The sequence below is a fragment of the Danio rerio genome, chromosome 9 (genome assembly GCF_052040795.2).
Source record: "Danio rerio strain M-AB ecotype USA chromosome 9, GRCz13ab, whole genome shotgun sequence".
NCBI lineage: Eukaryota > Metazoa > Chordata > Actinopteri > Cypriniformes > Danionidae > Danio > Danio rerio.
The window spans coordinates 45,031,580-45,052,596 of record NC_141029.1 but is presented as its reverse complement, the minus strand read 5'-3'; the positions used below and the strand labels follow the sequence as shown (position 1 = coordinate 45,052,596).

The 21,017-nt window shown below is 34.6% G+C and overlaps 1 protein-coding gene across 5 annotated transcripts in view; it reads left to right on the top strand.

Annotated features, from left to right (window-relative positions):
* sestd1 (SEC14 and spectrin domains 1) overlaps positions 1-21,017 on the top strand; it is a 63,961-nt gene that overhangs the window by 26,803 nt on the left and 16,141 nt on the right. For all 5 annotated transcript variants that reach the window (XR_015498759.1, XM_087266047.1, XM_087266049.1 and 2 more), the window contains exons 7-11: positions 8,750-8,863; positions 11,033-11,127; positions 11,345-11,400; positions 14,493-14,716; positions 19,686-19,808. Coding sequence is in view for 4 of the 5 variants with exons in the window: in XM_087266047.1 (XP_087122173.1) it covers positions 8,750-8,863; positions 11,033-11,127; positions 11,345-11,400; positions 14,493-14,716; positions 19,686-19,808 (612 nt within the window). In the remaining variant the exon portion in view is untranslated. The remainder of the gene's footprint in view (positions 1-8,749; positions 8,864-11,032; positions 11,128-11,344; positions 11,401-14,492; positions 14,717-19,685; positions 19,809-21,017) is intronic.

The following is a 21,017-nucleotide window of genomic DNA, read 5'->3' as shown; positions in this document are numbered from 1 at the left end:
TTAAAATAAAAACAACAAATTGAATGCAATGCAGAACAGCATTTTTTTCAAATTTTTGCTTGGACTTTTGGGAAAAAAAAAAAATCAGTTTTTATACATAGCAAGCTGCATTAAAGGCACTGTATTGATCAGAGAGCTTTAGCAGACGCAGTGTTTAATCTCCTCTAGCTAACCTTGCAGATGGGAGGGCACTACTGGCTCTCCTCCAAACTTTTGCGTTCCTGCTTCAGCACCGGGCCTGTGTTCTGGGTCACGGCGCGTGAAGAGGATTTCAAAGAGCACACATTACTTTGATTAAATACACTTCAGATTAACATTTTGAAGAGCAGATGTTTTTTTAAAGGCAGTAGTTCACTTTAGAATTAACATTTAGTCTTTTATTTTCTCCGATGTCATTCAAAACAGGGCTGCCGACATTGCGATATTTTGTACTTGTGTGATACATATTGCTATATGCATAAAATTTCACCAGATGAATTGAATACCTCTATTTTGGAAACACTTTATTAATTTTTATTTTTATTTTTATTGATTTAGCAGGATTCTGTAGAACAAATCATGCTCAATGTAACAAACATAGCTAAATCCAATAGATCAAACATAAAAGTGAAATTAACAGTGCTTTATGGATTTCAGGCTATACAAATAGTATTCAGGTACTAAAATGGAAACAAATCAAATATAAAATAACACTGCAAAGACTTTACTGTTCAAAAAATCTCTATAAAAGTTACTGAAATTGTCTGAATTCTGTAAACTCTGTTAGAACTTTTTAAAAATGTGCAAATGATAAACTTTTGCTCCATTATAGTTAAACTCTGCCGTAACTTTACAAATATCATGTGTTTTGAATTGTCACTATATAATCCCAAAATAATAAATATAATGCTAAACTATATAATCCCAATTTAACAATGCAGATCCTGTGATGTGACTATTGTGGATACACATTGCGATATCGATGCTCAATCAATGTGCAGCCCTAATTCAAAGCATCAACATTGTTGTTGTTTTTTTTTTTATCTAACACAAACACAATTTGTAGTGACTACATACAGATAAAGTCAGAATTATTTGCCCCCTGTTTATTTTTCACCCCGATTTCTTTTTAACAGAGCAAGATTTTTCAACAAATTTTTAAACATAATAGTTTTAATAACTCATTTCTAATAACTGATTTATTTGATCTTTGCCAGTAAATAATATTTTACTAGATATTTTTCAAGATACTTCTATACAGCTTAGTGACTTTTAAAGGTTTAACTAGGTGATTTAGGTCAACTAGGCAGGTTAGGGTAATTGGGCAAGTCATAGTATATCAATGGTTTGTTCTTTAGACTATCGAAAAAAATATATATAGCTTAAAAGGGCAAATAATTTTGACCTTAAAATTGTTTTTAAAAATTAAAAACTGCTTTAATTCTAGCCAAAACAAAACAAATAAGACTTTCTCCAGAAGAAAAAATATTATCAGACATACTGTGAAAATGTCCTTGCTCTGTTAAACATCATTTGGGAAATATTTAAAAATTTTTTTTAAAAAATCACATGGGGGCTAATAATTCTGACTTTAACTGTATGTGAAGCCCAAAACATTGAAATCAGAAGATAGTTTTGGATGATCCTTATTTCATTTTTATGTAGTTCTTAAATCTTAATTCTCCACAGTGTTACAGTACGCCTATAGTTAATGTCAGAATCAATATTAAAAAATCACAAGTGTTTTACTTGTACATTCCTCATAAGGTATAATTTTTAAACAGGAACAATTTGTGCAAGTATTTTTTTCTTATGTAATTCATAGTACCAGTATCATTGAACATGTTTTTCTGATATAATAAAAAGACCTAAATTACCAGTCTCATGCTATTTGTGAAGAAAAAAAACTAACAAATTAATATTAGATAATTGTTTTTAAGTTCAGTGTTGGGCATGTTTCTTTAAAAGAGTAATTAGTTATAGTTACTAGTTATTTTCCACAAATAGTTACTGAGTTATATAACTATAAAAGTAACCAATTACCAGGGAAATTAACTATATTGTGTTACTTAAAAAATCTAATTTGTCAAATGACTATAATATTTATTATTATATTATAAACATTGTACACCAATCCACACTATTTTAATGTTGTTGTGGAACTATGTGAGAGACAACCATTAAATTCAGCATATTGTTATAAATATTAAAATAAACAATCTTGTCTTCACATCAACGAGGGAAAAGTAGTGCGTATATTTCCAGTTTGCAAGTGCAGCCTTGGAACTTGTTGGAATTGCCATCGTTCTGACTTTTGGTCGTTAGTGTGTGCACTGACTGCACGTGCACTTGTGTTGACAAACGATGGAAATGTACTCTTTTTAAGCCAATCATCACATTCTCAGTTACAACACATTCACAGACACACCAATCAGCATCCCTGGTTGGTTATGTGTCCCACCTAATCCCTGAATACGCACACACACCCACCCCAGAGAAAGAGAGGCCCTATGACTGAGAGAGACACTGCATGAATGAAAACTGCTTCAGTGTTTATAATTGTAGTATTGTGCATTTTATTGTTAGTAACTGTAACATCGTTGTAACGGGGGAAGCAGTGATTCATTTGATTACTCGTTACTGAAAAAAGTATTGCCGTTAGTGATTTATCATGCAGTTATTCCCATCACTGGATAAACTACTTTGACACAATGTACATTGTAAAAAGTGCTATAGAAAAAAAGATTAATTGAATTATAATTATGTAAATGGACAAAACATGCTGAGGTAAGAAGGTGGGCCCATGATAAAGCTCTATCGGAGCTAGGGTTGGGCGATGTCGACCAATTTGGCATCAAACAATGTCTGATTTGAAACATTGCGATGGACGATGACATCGTCGTCATAGGCGGAGGTGAATTAATTAGTTATTAATAATTAATTCATTCATAACAAATTATTATTTGTAGCCTTCTGGTTCAACTACCTGACCCACATGGCCTTTGTTTTACCCATAAACAAATCATGAATAAATTAAGTTGCACACAAATTACCACCTGTCAATCACTTTGTGGGAGGTTGGTCGGTAAAAAAAGTGCACAACAAATGTAGTAAGTAAAAGTGAAAGGTTGAAGCAGTGTACTGATGCTGTCACTCGTTACCCTATAGATTCAAAAGACCGAAGAGTCGTTAGAGAGACAAGATTAATTGAATATCAGGTTTAACTACTTAAGTAAGACGCGATCCAGCAGTACATCCTTGATAAACTGTCCAATGTGCACTGCTCTCTGAAGAAGCTTAGATGAGCGCATGACAGTGTGTATGGCTGTGTGTGGTCACGTGATATGTGTTTTTAGCGGATGGAGGGCTGTTCAGAAAAGGTAGGTAAAACAAGGTGTGTATGTGGATCATATTTGTTCTAAAATGCCATTTTAACACTAAGATGTATTGGTGTAAACGTGGCCTGAGAGTGTATTTTTCACGAGCGGGTTTGCGACGAGGCGGGGTGCAGGATTGGTGAGGCCGGCTAAAAATTGTGTTGTCTTGGCCATCGGCGTTTTTATTTTTTTTAAATGTTTTTTAATTATTATTATTTTTTATTTTTATTTTGTACATTATACAGCTTTACAGAGATCCAACAATTATTTATTCACATCATTAATGAAATATATAATGATATTAGACAATAATAATGCTTTTGCCTGTTTATTCTTGCGCAGCTTACCAATGATTTTTTTAGAAATGGTAGACATGCTCTGGTCTGTTTTTCAGAGTGCTTCTCTGACATTTGCTTTTCTCTTTGTTTTATATATTTTTAGTCTATTTTCTCACATTTTTACAGTGGAAATACACCAGCACACAGATTTGATATATGTGAGATGACAGCATTGTTATTTTTGAGCGAACTTTTCCTTTTAAGGCTTCAGGCAAAGGTGTTGGGTTTTTCTTTTTCTTTTCTTTGTTCTACTTTCTCTGCACGTTTTCCATTTCTGACTGTGCAGTGACATCATGACAGAAGGAGATGAGACTCAACCCAGTTCGTATGCTTTCATCCTCAAACTGCTTTTTAGTATCTGCCACACAAACTTCACTGCTCAAAACAACACTTTTTTTGATGCAAGAACTCCAGTTAGAGAGAGTTTGTGAAACAGTCATGAAACGAACCTCACTCTGGCTCATGTTTGATGAGCCATTTTTATTATTATTTATTTTTTTCCTGCTGAAAATGTCCCAAGCAGATGGAGACGGTGCAGGCAAACACGCCTCTGATATCCTGTGAAAAATGTTCCTCAGACATTATGAATCCAAAATATTTTCCTCTTCAGTTACTCTGGCTGGATTTGTTTTGCAGCAAGGCCTTGTCCCTCCATCCAGTGTGTTGATTCAGCTGAGCATATTTGTAAAGACAGCTGTGTTTTCTCTCTCTTCCTGTCCACACACACCACTTGTGGAAAGCAGAGTCTCTTCATTTTTCACACTGCGTACAGTAAGCACAGACATGGCAATCGTAAACATTTACATGTAAAGCACAACTAAAAAAAATGATGTCTGTGTGCATTATATAACATGAAATGAACACTAACCAAGTACCAAAAGAGTCAAATTAGGAATTGTGTAGCATAAATGTGTTGATCACCAGTAGGACAATACATTTGAACAATACTAGTAACAATATCTGAGAAAAGCTGGCACGGTGGCTCAGTGGTTAGCACTGTCGTCTCACAGCAAGAAGCTCGCTGGTTTGAGTCCCAGCTGGCCCATTTGACATTTCTGTGTGGAGTTTGCATGTTCTCCTCGCGTTCGGGTGAGTTTCCTCTGGATGCCCCGATTTCCCTCACGGTCCAAAGACATGCGGTACAAGTGAATTGGATGAATTAAATTGGCCGAAGTGTATGAGTGTGCCTGTGAATGAGTTTATAGGTGTTTCCGGTTTCTGGGTTGCAGCTAGAAGGGCATCCAATCTGTGTAAAGCATATGCTGAATTAGCTGATAAATCAAAGACTAAACCGAAAGAAAATGAATGAATGTCTGAGAAATAATGTGGTTCGTGTGATTATTAGATTCCAAAGACTATATTGTAATTCTATAAACATGCTCCGTGTCAAGTTAGCAGCTCATGATAACTGAAACTGGGTTTTCATCGCATTGAGGTGGTTTTGGACTTGCTTAAAATATTTATTGTGAATAATGGCAGATGCAAACGCATTTGTCAAATAAACATAGCAAATATCACACACATGTGACTAATCCGCTGTCTCTGTTATGCTTGTCGTGTTTACTGTTGGTTGCTAGGTTGCCAATACTATAGTCAGCCCCTCCCACAACTTGATGGAAATATAGCTCTACATTTGTGAATTATTATTTATTTATTCACTTATTTCTTTATTTTTTGCCAACTTTGTAATTAGGATGGAAACTCAAGTGTTTTCAGTGCATTCAATGCTATGGAATCAAAGTAACATGCTCTTGAAAGTTTAACATGGGTTTTAACAACTTTTTAAAAATTTCCAAAAAAAAAATATTGATAATCTAGTCAACGAGCTAGATTTATTAAAAAAGTTGTTTCTCGGATTTTTATTTATTTTTTCCACGGTTCAGTGGGTTAACAATTTAAACCAAAGAAGAAACCGCTTTAAATAGTAGTTACTTTTATTAATTACTTTTACAAGTAGTGTAATTGTATTACTCTACAAATAATTTATAATTTATTGTTGTTAATTGCATGTATGTTTATAGTAGGTCTTTGACTTATTTTATTTGTCATTTAATTCAATAACTTAAGTTTTAAAGGGGTAGTTCACCCAAAATGTAATATTTTACATTATTAATTAATTTCTCTTCCTAAAGCGGTTATTAACCTTTATGAGTTTGAGTATGAAAATGTAAAATAATATATTTTGAAGTAAACCTGTAACCATTGACGCTGCTTGACATCTGTAAACAGGTTTGTTTTGCATTAATGGCCTACTGATTATACATTTATCCTGCATATTACATGGATGCATCCCAATTAGGTTATTAAGTAGACATGAAATGTTGATTTGAGCTGACATTTTATTATTTGAGGAGGAACTGCTTAGTGTTGTGAAGGGGAAAAACAATAGTATGGTTACAGTAATGCTAGGCAATTTAGTCTAAAATCCATCCATTTTTTATTTAATTGAACATATTAACTTGATTACGATTAATAAACGATTATTTTATTTTATTTTTTACCCTCATACTTCACTGATAAGTTTTGTACAGTAAATGTGCTCACATACTACAAGTGAGAGATGTTGCTTTTTTATATATATACTTTGTGTTTTAGAAAAATGTGATGCATACAAACTGTTTTAGTAACCAAATACCAATCAAAGACCCCCCCCCCATCCTGACAGAGCCATAAAAAAAGTATGTATTCACATGCAAAAAAAAAAAATACATAAACAAATAAATGGAAACTAAAATAATAATAATAAATATAAATGAAAAAGGGCAATTTTGTGAAAATAAAGAAAAAAAAACCTTTAAGACATTGACATTTCAACACATACATTCCAATGAAAGTGAAAAAATATGTTAAAGTAATTCATTCCAAACACAGTGCGCATTAACACAGTCTCATTGTTTGGGATTATTGAATGGTCAGTCCATTCTTATTTAAAAAAACAAAAAATCTGTAAAATATGGGCATTTTTTGTTTGATTAAGTCAATCTTTCCATTGCTATACACAGACATTTCTTGTGACAAAGATGACTAGTTTTCCAGTGAATGGCAATCAGGTGCTTCACATGCAATACAGTAGTCACAGATTTATAAAGTTCTGTTCATATGACTTCAGTGATAAGACAGGTGGGAAAAGATTAAGAACACAGATTTTAGGGCAAGCAGGGATTTCTTTACCAATAGTTTGAGATTACACCTATTAATTCTTTCCAAAAGGATTGCAAGTGCTCACATTGCCTAACACAATGGAACAGTGTGCCCTTGTATGTCAAACATTTTCCACAAACGTCCAAAATATTTCAATTAAATTTGTTTACATTTCCGTTGTTATACATGTTATCATTATTCAATTATATTGGATTAGTTTAAAACGGGTATTGATTAATAATGTTTGCGCTTAAAAAAAAACACTTTCTTCCAATTTTCTGTAACATCCATCTGATAGCCATCAATCCAAGCCAAGTGAAAGATTTTTAAATGAAAGGAATTTTAATGTAAATAATAATTTTATTGTAATAGAAAATATACTGTCTCAAGGCATCTCTGGTACAGCTACCAGTCATCGTCAATGTAGTGCAAACGTGCAACATGTAGTTACATTTTTTTTTTGAGAGAGAGTTCATCGGTATGCGACTGCACGAAGGCTGCTCCAGGCCATACCAGTGCATTTGACGCAGAAGTATAAATAAGCCTTAACAGTGCGATGTCACATGAAGCCTGGTTTATACGTCTGCGTCAAGTAATCGGCATGACCCACGGCACATGCAACGCGTGTAGCTGTGCATTCATACTTCTGCGCACTGTTTCTGTTACTCTGCAATAACACTTCCGAAATGCTAGTTGGCAGTGAGGTGTTTGTTCCTCTGTGTCGAGTTTCTTCACTGGTGTTTTGTTTTATCTGAATACTTCCTTAAATTACAAGTGGTTCAAGCTTGCTCATTTTGAGGCAGGAACTGGCGGACGTGCATCAACTTTAATCATGAGGTAAACACAAAACAAAACTTTCCCTCTGGAGCTCCTTCACAAGACTCCACACTTGTAAACAACCGCATCATCGGTCCCGCCCACACTCGTCAGTGCTACCAAACCGACCAATCACAGAGCTTGCAATACGTGTCATTGCAACGTGTAGTTACATTTTTTTGAGAGGTGTGCTTGACGCAGAAGTATAAATTAGCCTCGACTCCACACTTGTTATGGAAAGTAATTGGAAAAAATTTACCTGAAAAAATGTTATGGATTATAGGTTCTGAATGTCGATTTCAATTACTTTTTGATTAATTGGCCAGCCCTATAACAGTATAGTCCAGGGGTGGCCAAACCTGTTACTGGAGAGCCAGCTTCCTGCAGATTTCAGTTGCAACCTATATCAAACACACCTGCCAGTAATTATCATGTGGTGTTTAGGTCCTAATTAATTGGTTCAGGTGTGTTTGATATGGGTAGCAACTGAAATCTGCAGGAAGGTGCCTCTCCAGGAACAGGGTTGGCCACCCCTGGTATAGTTAATGGTATAGTTTGTCAATAAACAGCAAGTATAAATTGTTTTTGTAAATATTTTTATTAGCATTTGTTTTAAGGTCTTTTAATTTAAACAAACAATGCATACATGAAATAAGTATTGTTTTTTATATTCTTTAAAGTATTTAATATCTATTTATTCTTTATTTTAATCGAGTTTGTACATTTTCTCCATTAAAACTGGCAGCAAACTCTACATAAAAAGCCTCATTTAACATGAGTCTGCCTGACATCACGTGACTGATTTTGACTCGGCAGAAGAGCTGCTTCACCTGCAGAGTTTGTCCTATATACCTCAAACATCAAATAAATTATTCATGGATATTAACCTTGCGTGACATTTTCTGCTGCAGGAGGTCTCTAGCGGTTTTCAGATTATGCTACATTACACACAGATGTCTGTTTAATTGCTAGCATTAGGGAACGGTGCACTTTGCTCTCCATTTCTTCACAGAGATGGTGGGGATTTTATGTTTTCAGCAGTAGTGTTAAAATGACTTTGGTCTTCAGAGTTAACAGAGTTAATGTTTTCTGTTTCAGGTGATTCTGGTGTCTGCCAACAAACTCACACGCTACATCGAGCCATGCCAGCTTACAGATGAGTTTGGTGGGAGTCTGCTTTATGATCATTTGGACTGGGTGAACAAACGATTGGTGAGAAATAAATCACTTTATTTGTATTGGTCAACCACAGTGATTCAGAGTTTGTAATGTGTTTTCACATAGTTTGCTAATCAAATTTAAACAGCATTGTGAAAATCAGCAGATTACTGAAATTGATACCCATAAATGAGCTCAACTGAACTGTTTAATTGAATGGGGTATATGCACAGGGCCTTTTAATTTTAGCCAGCCAACCTCAGCACTTCCAGTAAACTATCTTTCCTTTATAAAATTGTCACAATTAAGGTCTGATTTTTAAATAAATCAGTGATCTACACTGCCTGATATACAATATAAAGTAAGTCTCAGACCGGACAAGAGGCACTGCATTAAATTTCATCTCCCCCACCATGTCTTTAAAATATGACAGTTTATTTTACCCCAGTATTTTCAATGGAGTGCTTAGTCTATTGGTAACACTTTACTATAAGGTTCATTAGTTAATGTATTTACTTACATGAACTAATCATGAACAACATGATTTACTAATGCATTATTAACATCCAAGTCCATGCTTGTTAACATTAGTTAATGCACCATGAGTTAACATGAACTAACAATGAACTACTGTATTTTCATAAACTAACGTTTATTAACATGAATAAATACTGTAGTAAGTGTATTGTTCTTCATTTGTTCATGTTGGTAAATGCATTAATTAACATTAAGTAATGAACCTTATTGTAAAGTGTGACCAGTCTATTTAACTGAATTTATTGTAGTTACATTACAACATTGATGCTGTAAAAGGAACCTTATAAAATTAAATGTAGTTACATTAAGCTTTCACTGGAAGTTTATCATTGCCTAAAAAACAATAGCTGTGCATAAAGCCCATTGACTGATAAAAAGGAGTGATTTTAAAAGAGGGATAGTTCATTCATCAAAGCTGACAATTCTATCACTCTTCACTTGTCACAAGCCTGTTTAAGTTTATTTCTTCTGTTGCACACACAAGATATTAATTTTTTTCTTGGAATATCTTATTTTGTGTTTAACAGAAAAAATGAACTATTTTGGGGGAACTATCCTTTATTAAAAGATCGCTGACATTTTGATGCGTTTCAGGAACACTGTATGTTCAATAAACGTGATATTTTCTTTGAATTGTTAATGACGAATACAAGTAAACATCATTAAATACCTTTGTTATTTTTTTCACAATTCCAAAAGATAAAATATATTTAGTCAAATTCAGTGTCATTTTATTAATGTTTATATCTATATGGTTGACCTCTTTTAAAAACTGTCTAGTTTCCTGTTTATTTAAATTCTGCAATAAGAAATAAGACTAATCTTTTAATATAACATTTGTAATGCTGTATAACTTGAATTGTTCTTTTAGATGTAATGTAAAAATCTAATTCAGATAATTACATTTTTTTCCCATAATTTTACACATTTTATTTTAGAAATGAAACTTTGCAGACAATGTTTTATTTATTTATTTTTACAAATAATTTATTTACTTTTTGATTGATTTACAAATTCATTTTTTTATAATAATGCAATTTCTGCTGGTTTCTAACACTCTTCAGAATAACTTTTTGTGTGTTCAACAGAAGAAATTAATTAATAAAAGTTTAGAGCTACTTGAGTAAAATAGTCAGGAAATTTTCCTTTTTTGGAAAAAGTACCAGTTTAGTCTGCATCTCTCATAATTTTGCAATGTATAAAAATGTTAAATATCATCCCAGGGTATCTGCAGGGTCTTAAATAGTCTTAAAATGGCCTTAAAAAGTCACTTAAATTCACTGAAATATTGTCTTGTAGGTCTTAAATCATTTTAAATTGGTCTTAATTTTCCCTTGACTATGTAAAGCTACCCAATCGATCCAACACGCATTCTATCACCAACAAGAGTGTTTTTTTTTTAAGTTATGTTGAGAAATATTTAGGTATACAACTTTTTTTTTTTTTTTTTTGCTGGGCCATTGAAAAATCCTTAGCATTTAGCCTTAAATAAGTCAAAAATTTCATTTTTTATGGTCTTAGTGTCTTAAAGTCTTAAATTTAACTTGGTAAAACCTGCAGAAACCTTGCATCTAGAAACTGAAAGATATTGCAGTGTGTAGCTACAGTACATCACCCTGCCTTTGTGTCTGTTTCCTTAGCGATTTGTTTTTAACTGCAGGTCTTTTCATTTTGTTCCTCTTTTAGGTTTTTGAAAAATTCACAAAAGAATCCACGTCTCTTTTGGATGAGCTTATCGTCATCAATGAAAACGAGAAGGGAAGCCAGGCAGAGAAGGACAGGTATTTTATGTCTCATTATCTCCAGACAAGAGCTCTTAATTAGCACTGCTGCTTTAAGAGCCACTGTTTTTCTAAGAGTTATTAGTTAATGTTAAAGGTGTAGTTAATGTTGTTTGAATCTGCCAAACAGTTCATTTCTTCTGCGAAATCAAACTGTTTAATTAAATGTGTTCATAATAGTTAGTAACAACAACACATGTATTGTTACATTTTATAGGTCTTCGGAGAGCAATATTCTGCCTTCATTTGATCCTGAAACGGTTCTTCAAACTGGTGAGTCTTGATCTGTTCTTCCTGTGTTCCTCTGCTTGTAGGCTTTAAATGTCATTTCAAAAATATTGGGATTTTTTGGAAAAACTGTCTGGAAAATCAGGTTTTGGTTTGGGGATTTTCACTGTAATGTTGCATCCAGCATGTGATGTCAACGCTGAAGCTGTTTTTCCAGCTGGTGTGTGACTCCATTCTGTTTTATTGGTGGGGTAGAGCTAAAAAGTTGGCTTTAGTGCTGTTTAACACTCTAAAGTGATTTCACAGCTTTTGTATTTGAAGTTAAATCTGGTTTGTAAAGTATGTTGACTCTACCCTTGTGAGGTCTCCTACGCTCTGCCCTGTGCTAAAGAACTCGAGTCCCCAGTGTAAGGCACTTGCAATAATCTTTTATGCTTCAACTAAATAGTTACAGACATGATTGTGCACCATTCAGCATTTATTTGAGAATGTTGTTGTTTTCTGTGTTCTATTTGAATTAGTCACAAGGAAATAAAAATGTACTCCACCATTTTACGTGGATACAATGTAAGATGGAGTAAATAAAGACAATCTTCAGTTTCATTGCGACTATAATCATACTAAATTATTAGCTTAGTGTTTTTTTGTTTCTAAATTTATAGTGTGTCATCCCAAACCCCTGAGACCTTTGATCATTTTTAAGGTATGAGGATATTTTTTGATGAAATGTGAGCGCTTACTGATCCTTAAAACAATCTATATGTCATCAGCAGTGTTGGAGAAAATTCCTGTTCAAAGTAATACATTACAATATTGAGTTACTCCCCAAAGATGTAACTAGCTAAGTGGAATTTACTGTGTAACATAGGGCTGGGCCAATAAACAATTTATTTAATCACAATAAAAGTTTGTCAAAAACAATGATAAGCTCTGGACTTTTGTTAACTCCATTGATGTAAGAGCCAAACGGACAGCAGAAATGTGCAACAATGGGAATGTAGAAGTCTGTTGATATTAGAGATGCACCGAATTTTCCAAAAATTATCAGCCACTGAAAATAGGTCTTGCTGTTTAATGGACCCTCTCATTTTTGTGGCTTCAGAAATTGTTAGGATACTCTCAAATCTGGAAGTATTTACAGCGGATATCGAAATATATATCCTTATTGTTCAATATGGAAAAGAATAATCGAGATAGCATTTTTGCCATATCACCCAGCCCCAGTGTAACATGAAATGTCACATAATTTGGGTAATTATGGATGAATAAATAAAAATGCACTGTACCAATACTTAATCAAATTGTGATATGAACTGTGAATGTTAGACTGTAAAAAGACTATGTTAATATGAAGACTACACGCCATGCCTGTCTGTGTCAATGAATGGCATGGTTGCTTTTAAAATGGACTTACTCAAGCATAAGTGAAGTTAATAATGTTTTCAATATTCAATTAAATTTATCTTTATTTCTATAGACCTTTTTCATGGCTGCTGCATGGAGGGCGCCATAGCGACCAGCGTCTTCCGGTAAAATGCTAAAAACTTCCGTTTACAGCGTGTACAACTGGTAATTTGATCGGGTAACCCGTTATAATCTGTCACATGTGGTTCAAGCGCGTCAGAAATACGAGAAAAACGTTATCCTAGTTCACGTGTCTGCCGTCAGAAATACAGTGTGTCAGCCTGTCAGCTCAGCGGCTCTTTAACACACACAGAGAGAGAGAGAGAGAGAGAGAGAGAGAGAGAGAGAGAGAGAGAGAGAGAGCAAACCAGAGTACTGGCATGAAACTGAAGAGGTATGAAAGTCGTGCAATTTGCAAAATTGACCAATAAAAGTCTGTTATTGATACTCTGCTGGCTGATTTGCTGTTCATTCTAATCGCGAGCCGTTTGTGTTTTATTTTGTGTGTTATTTTTACCACGATTTGTGTTTTTCTGTCATTTCGAAATGACACTAGCCTATATTTTCACTTTGTCACAGTTATTAAATCAGTGTGTCAGTGGGACAGTACAGGCTACGTGTGTGTCAAACATTTTGGTGAATTACATTTGTTTAGGCTGGTTATATATTTGAAATAAAGAGAAAATGTTGACTTTAGCGATGACAAGGCTTCATTTAAACTGCAGAAGATGTTGTCTGACAACGAGGGGAAAACGCCTCACAGCAGCTGTTTTCCATCCTATTAGATTGCATTTGTTTAAATGATCAGTCCAGGAGATGGTGCTGATGGACAACAGTGTTAGTTCAAAGAGGATAAAAGCAGGTAAAATAGATTAAAACTATCGTTTCAAAGCTGTCCAAATGTGACTGTTTACACTCATCAGCTGCCGACTGAAGTTCTTCGCATTCTCCTTGCGCATACACACAAAGCCTAATGGGTAATTTTGCGTTCCAAGAAAAAGGTCTATAGCACTTTTACAATATAGATTGTGTCACATCAGCTTAACATAGTTGTTCTAGTTAATTTAAACTGACAGTTCAGTTTTCGGAGTTGAAGTTCAGTGTGATTTAATTTTCACTACTGAAAGTCTAAACACTTAAATCAAATCCATCAATGTGCAGCTCCACAAGTCCCAAACCAAGCAAGCCAGTATCTGCTGTCTCGCTAGATGATGAGCTGCTGAAGTTCAACTGCAGCTTTATAAAACTCTAGTCATGCAGTTCCTTGTTTACATTGATTCTTGCAAATCTGATTTTGTTGTTGCTTCTGATTTGCAACTTATTAAATTCCCCTCCTGCACAATTCAAAATGCCAGTTTAAGACCCTTTAGAGCCTTTCAAATCTTATTTACACTCTCAAATGTGAGCGAGTGGGTTGAATAGCATCGTATTTTGAATGAATTATAAAATTTACTTTGATTAGCGGCACAAATGCAAATGCAACTGTGGCACAAAATCATTTTTTATTACTTATTCTGTATTTGATTCACTTGCATAATGTGAACAACTGACTTGATGTATTCATGTAACATTGTGTAAATTATATTTTAGCACAGATGGGCTATCACATTAGCATTCATCACTTTCTTCCTGCTTGACATGTGGCTTTAAAACACTGCGTTGCCGTTTATGTTGTTGACGTGGATTTTTTGCTAAACAATATTTTTATCCTTTGTTGTGTTCCTCTGTCACAGGACACGAACTGCTCTCAGAGCTCCAGCAGAGGCGTTTCAATGGTTCTGAGGGTGGAGGAGGTGGAGGAACAGCCTGGTCACCCATGGACGATGAGCTGCTCGCTCAGCCTCAGGTGATGAAGCTCCTGGACTCTCTGAGGGAGCAGTACACAAAGTATCAGGAAGTCTGTCGGCAGCGCAGCAAACGCTCCCAGCTAGAGGAAATCCAGACCAAGGTCATGCAGGTAAAACACTGGGGGATTTTTAGGAGTAGTACATGGGGGAAAAAAATTGAGAGAGATCGCCTTCAGGAAATTGGCTTGTGCTGTAGAAAAATTGTCCATGGGTTACTTCTGGTGCTTTTATCAGTCAGCCATTTTTGTGTTCTCTTGGTTTAGGTTTTTTTTCAGCTAGTGTTAATGTGCGCTTTTAGTGACGGGTGGTCTAATTTAGAAAATCTGCATGAGAGACCTTCCTAAAAGTAAATGTACACCAGAATAAATGTGAAATAATTTCTGAATTAATTATGATTTAAAGTGGTCCAATTAAGTAAATATTTCAATTAAATGCATATAAATTACTTGGAGCTGCAAAAACTCTTCCATCAAGTTTGTTTTTATATAGATGCATTTTCATTGGAAGCGCACAATACAATAGGTGGAAAGTTTGTACTCTGTCATACTCCCTGATTAGTTCAGCACACAAGTACAATTGAATGAGTGGGAAAGCAAGTGAATGAAAAGTGACAAGAGTGACAACTACAATCATAAACCATGTGTTTTGGTGAGAAACATCAATGTATGATTGTTTGTTGTTCTTTCTCACAACATGTCCCATAATTAAGGCCTTTTCAAATTTTGAGTATTAAGATTTTTTCATTTGGATTGTGAACATTATATATTTTTTTATTTTGCTTGAAGATAGACAACAAAAGCTTCTCTATTCTAACGAGATAACATTTTCAGCGTCTGTTTAAAAAAATCTAAAGTTATTGTTATATCCAGTAATTGTGGAATAACTCCAATTCATCAGATCACTATAAACCACTAAAGATTTGATAATCTTACTTCTAATATAGTAACAGAAATTTCAGATTAATATTAAGCATTTTTTTTAAGTTACCTGTTGTTGTTGTTTAAAATATAGAAAATACAGTATGAACAGTGCACAATAGACAATTGATGTCACATGGTTTACTTTTTTTTTTTTTTTTGGACTTGGATATGCTGGTTCGTCACACATAATGATCTCATATTAATTCTGTAGCTGGACTTTTGTGGCTCTTTGCATGAATGTGACCTTGTGTGTGTTTACAGTATGAAAGCAATGTGATCTGAGGTGTTTTTAACTACCTCTAGAATTAGTTGAATGTGGATAAGCTCAATTTAAATTTACGGTGTACTCGCCGAACCGTAATTGAGCATGTCTGACCTCCAAATCATGCTTTGTTTGAGTAGTGTGAGTGCTCAATCGCAACCATGCCTTGAGTGAGTACACCCTTAGACCCACTTCACGCTGAAATTTGGCATTTGTGGTTACTTTGACCCCTTGTAGAGGGGTTGAAAATACATGTCAATGTCAGGTGTTGGTCTTGCCAAATATGCTTGAGACTTGTCTTTGTGCTGTGATCTTTCCACAGACTCAGCGCAGGATGTTGTAAAGTATGAGGGATTTAAAATATTATCCGCAAACCATTTTGGTTTTTGATATTTTGCTAAATATTATTCTGATTTCAAAAAGTAAACATTACCAGTAGGTGTTTGTTCCGACTGTGGCTGTGCTGTCGACCGAATCAGCAGTTTTTAGAGCAGTTTTTGGTGGTGTTCCGCATCACAGTTTCAATCTTTCTATAAAAATGATTAGTCACCACAGTGCTGTGCTGTCTTCTTGAATGATTACAAAATGCACTCCAACACAATTCTCCCTGAGAAACTGATTACCGTAGAGAGTCACTGGTAGGAGTATTGTGCCAATAGTACATCTATATAGTGTGCTTTTTGTCCACTTCATTAGTTCATATGAATTGAATTGGATTCAATTTTTGTATTAAAGTGTTTTGCTTTGATTTTTAAACCGACAAATTGACATATAAAAACTTACCAAAAATATCACACCAGTCAGGATGTAAAAAAAAAAAAAAATAGAAGTAGCAGTCTTTTTTTTCATTCATCAAAGAATCACAGCTTCCAAACAAATATTAAGCAGCACTTTAACTGTTTACAGCATGGTTAGTAATCAGAAATGTTTCTTGAACAGCATGCAATCAGCCTATTAGAATGATTTGTAAAAGTGTGGATGATTAGACTGACCTTTCTTTGAATCGCAGGAATAAATTACATTTGAATATGTTAAAATGAAAAGTAGTTGATTTAAATTGATACATTTCACATTATCACTGTTTTCTCAGTGTTTTAGATTAAATAAATATACATTTTATTTTAAAAAATCTTTCTTTACTAAGCAGGACGGATTTTTTTCCATTTTCAGCTGTAGAACTTTTAAATATGGTGTAGCTTTTGTTTATGGTCTTCTATTAATATTCAGGCTTCCCAAACTTCTTGAAAGTACATAAAAGTGCTTGAATTTCAGACATATGAATTTAAGACCTGGGGTCCAATCTTCGTACATGGATTACTCGGTTAGCTGGATTTAGTTATTGACGATTTGACACGAACCAGGATCGTTTCGTTCTTTAAAACTGATCCGAGAGTTGTTGTCATAGCAACAGTTCTTGTAGCAATATTACATTTATGCAGTCATGCACTTGTTTTGACAGCTAATATTACAGTGATTTGATTCTTCACACAAGTTGCAGATGCCTTTACCAATATCAAAATGCTTTTTTTAACATTCAGTTATTCTCTACATCAATTAAGAAACCGGCTATTGAATACTACTATGGCTACTATAGTAAAGAAAATCTGCTCTAAAACCAAATTAATTGCTAAATACTCTTGACACTTGAAAGTGTAAAGCCTGCAGCCTACAACAAAGGTGTAAAGGTATTTCGTATCATATTTAACAAACTGTTTCCTATAAATTTGATGTAATTTTGCTCACATGGATAATTGAATATTAATCAGATGATGTCATTATGCTGTTGTACTGTCAGCCAAGCGTTGCATTGCTGATCATGTTTTCGAGGATTGACAGATCTGTCCTTCACAACACATGCAGGGATCTCAGATCAGTTCATCCAGACATTTTAATACGATTCACAAACTTGAAAGAGACCAATTTAGCAGGAGATCAGATATCACGATTAAAAGATCCAGGATCTGCCAAATCATCTTAGATCATTTAAGCGAGGTACGAAGAACAGACCCCTGGAAAGTTCATAAAAACAAATGTAGGTTCTTGAAAGTGCTTGAATTTTTTTTTCTGCTTTTAGAAACTGAATGAAAAAAAAACCTAAAAATTTTTTCATTTAATAATATTAACTTTAAATCACAAGAACGGACACATAATACACATTTGATTAATATTTGAGTATTACCAGTATTTTAGTCATTTTAGTTCTTTAAACATACAATGATATTTTTAATGTAAATATTAAGTGTAAGTGAAATGTTAAGTACAGTAAGGACTTTCATGGTGCTACATATGCTGGAGAATAAAGTACAAGCTGGAGAGTAAAGTACAAGAGAATAAAGTACAAGTCCATGATTCAAAATTAATAGTGCTTTTAAAAAATTTTTGAATCTGAAGTTCATAAAAGAGTGGAAACCCTGAATATTTTTTGATAATTGAATTTGTACACATAAAATACAATGCAATATTACTACAATTAAAAACAATGATTTAGATTTTATTAATTTTTTTGCTTTTATCCACTTATGTGGCACCATGTGTGTATAGGATATTTGATCTTTTACATGCAAATAAAAATGTCTATACAATATGTCGGATAGAGATGTATTTGTTTCATATCTTGTATGTATTAATGTGTCGCCACTGGCTTGAATAGTTTGGGACTTGTGAAACTGTGCATTGATGGATTTTTTTCAGCGGTGGAATTTAAACCGCATTGAACTAGACTGAACTTCAACTCTGAAAACTGAACTGACACCGTTTAAATTGACTAAAACCTCGATGTTAAGCTGCTTTGTCGCAATCTACATTGTAAAAGCGCTATAGAAATAAACATGAACTAAATTGAATATTAATATTTGTTTGTGCTTATAATTTCCTGTTCCTTGTTAAGCATTTTAACAAATCATATCCACGTAATTTCAGACTCTGTTTTATCCAGATTCAGCGAATACACAGTTCAGGTCAAGTAAGGTGATTAAAGAGAGGTTGTTTATGGTATGCAAGTCTGTCAGAATTACTCCTGTCAGATGAAATAAATCATCTGTTTCCATGGTGATTCGGGAGGTGCATCTAAAAAAAAAAATAGTATGGCCTACTTTTTATCCTCTGTGAAAAATTGCGCAGGGAAGAGGGAGATCATTTGTAAGCCGCAGTGCCTGAAGCAATTACAGACGGGAAGCCTTGCAAGCTAAGCAGCGATTCTTAAAAAGTTCAGTCACTTCAGCATTAGATAAATTAATGGCTTACTTCACAAAGCAGATTCACTTGCTGCCATTTCAGACTTTTATTTGATCCCCCAAGTTCACAGAGCCACAGAAGTTCAATTAATTTCAGTTGTAATTCCCATTTTTACCTTTCAAATTGAGCCTGAGCATTTGAATCAAGCAAGTTAATTAAACAGTTACTTCACCCGTCTATTTTTTATTATTATACTTTTTCATGTTGTTTGAAAACTATGGCCTTTATTACTGCACAATACAAAAAACGAAACCTTAGTGAGATCAAATGAACATCCATAAATGCAATAGATGACAAGATACTAAGAAGATGCGGCTGAAATTTAAGCTGTTCTTCACTGATAATGTTTTGCTTTAGCTCAGAAATGTCATTTGTCATTGATGTTCATTCATAATCAGACGACTAAATGATGGTTCAGCCCTCGAGACGTGCAACCTACATTTGTCTTTTGTAAACAAGTAAATAGTTAATTAAGTAGATCTCTAATTTGAGCTCTCATTGACCTGATCCTGTCATTTGGTTAATTAGATTTGTTCTCTGTTCCTCCTGATTTATTTCCGATTAGTGTCTGCTCATTGGTTCGGGGGTCAAATGTGGTAGCGATTGACTAATTAAAGGTTTGTGTGTGTATGTGTTTGTCTGTGTGTGTGACTTTGTGAGCAGGTTGTGAATTGGCTGGAGGGTCCTGGTACAGACCAGCTCCGCACACAGTGGGGGATTGGAGACTCCATTCGCGCCTCTCAGGCCCTGCAGCAGAAACATGAAGAGATCGAGAGTCAACACAGTGTGAGTGGTCCTCTCTGGTTTGTTTTTGGGGGTTTGTATAGCCTCTGTAAAGTGTAAATGGATGGTTTTTTTGGTGGGGGAAGATTTTTTACAAAGGTATGTTATATAGGAGGTGGCTGGAATTAACCATGTATGTTAAAGGGTTAGTTCACCCAAAAATTAGAATTCTGTCAATAGTTACTCGCCTTCATGTTGATCCACAGGATCTTTGTTCATCTTCTGGAAGTTCCCTCATTCTACATAGTTAGCAATGCACTCATTCAAAGTCCAGAAAAATACCAAAAACATTCTCAAAACAGACCATATGGTTGAATCAGAATAATATCAAGCTACAAATATACTTTTTGTGTGCACATAAAATGAAAATAATGGCTATATTCAACAGTTTCTTCTCTTTAGTGTCAGTATAAGATGCTCATTCATGCGAACACCATACTCGTGTTGCAATCGGTCGCAGGGTATTTGACAGTCACAAAAAAATGGAGGGGAGAGGAAAAAGGGATAGAACACCTTAATGTTCACAATTTATAAACAACCAGAAAAAAGCACTATGATATGTTTTCCACACGAACGCCACACTCTTAGAAAAGCTCTCCGTCTCTCCCACCAGCGATCTGACTCCGTCGGTTCCTTTTCAAAAGATGCTGACTTCTCCCAGCACCAACCACAGCACATGCACGCAGCATGTCCAATTAGGGCGGGGCAACCTGGAAACAGGAACAGAACAGGACGAGAGAGGGAAAAAGAGAGAGACACACACACAGCGGCACAGAAACAACCCAATACGCTCTTGCGTAACATGATGTATATCTCAGATGAACCTGTGTTTTATTTCAAACAAAGGAAGTCACACTCAAACATCCAGGGTTTACATCAGTGCTAATTAGGTGTTAAACAACTTTAGATTTTTGCAAGTCAACTTTTATGTTATTAAAGTCGACGTTGACTATTTGTTGGTGATGTCATCAATAAAAAAACAAGATGCAAATGTTTCGCAGCATGCCACAATTAGCTATTTTGTTTGCAGGGAATATATGCACATCTGTTTGATAGCTCAAAGCACATTGCAAATAAAATGAAACATTATTAAGGACTAATTTTTGTTCAAAAACAAATGCATTATTAACCCTGGTCATTTCACTAATAATGCTATTAGCAGGGGCTTGTTTAACTGCTTGATAACTGAAGTCAACACATTGATCGCTACAC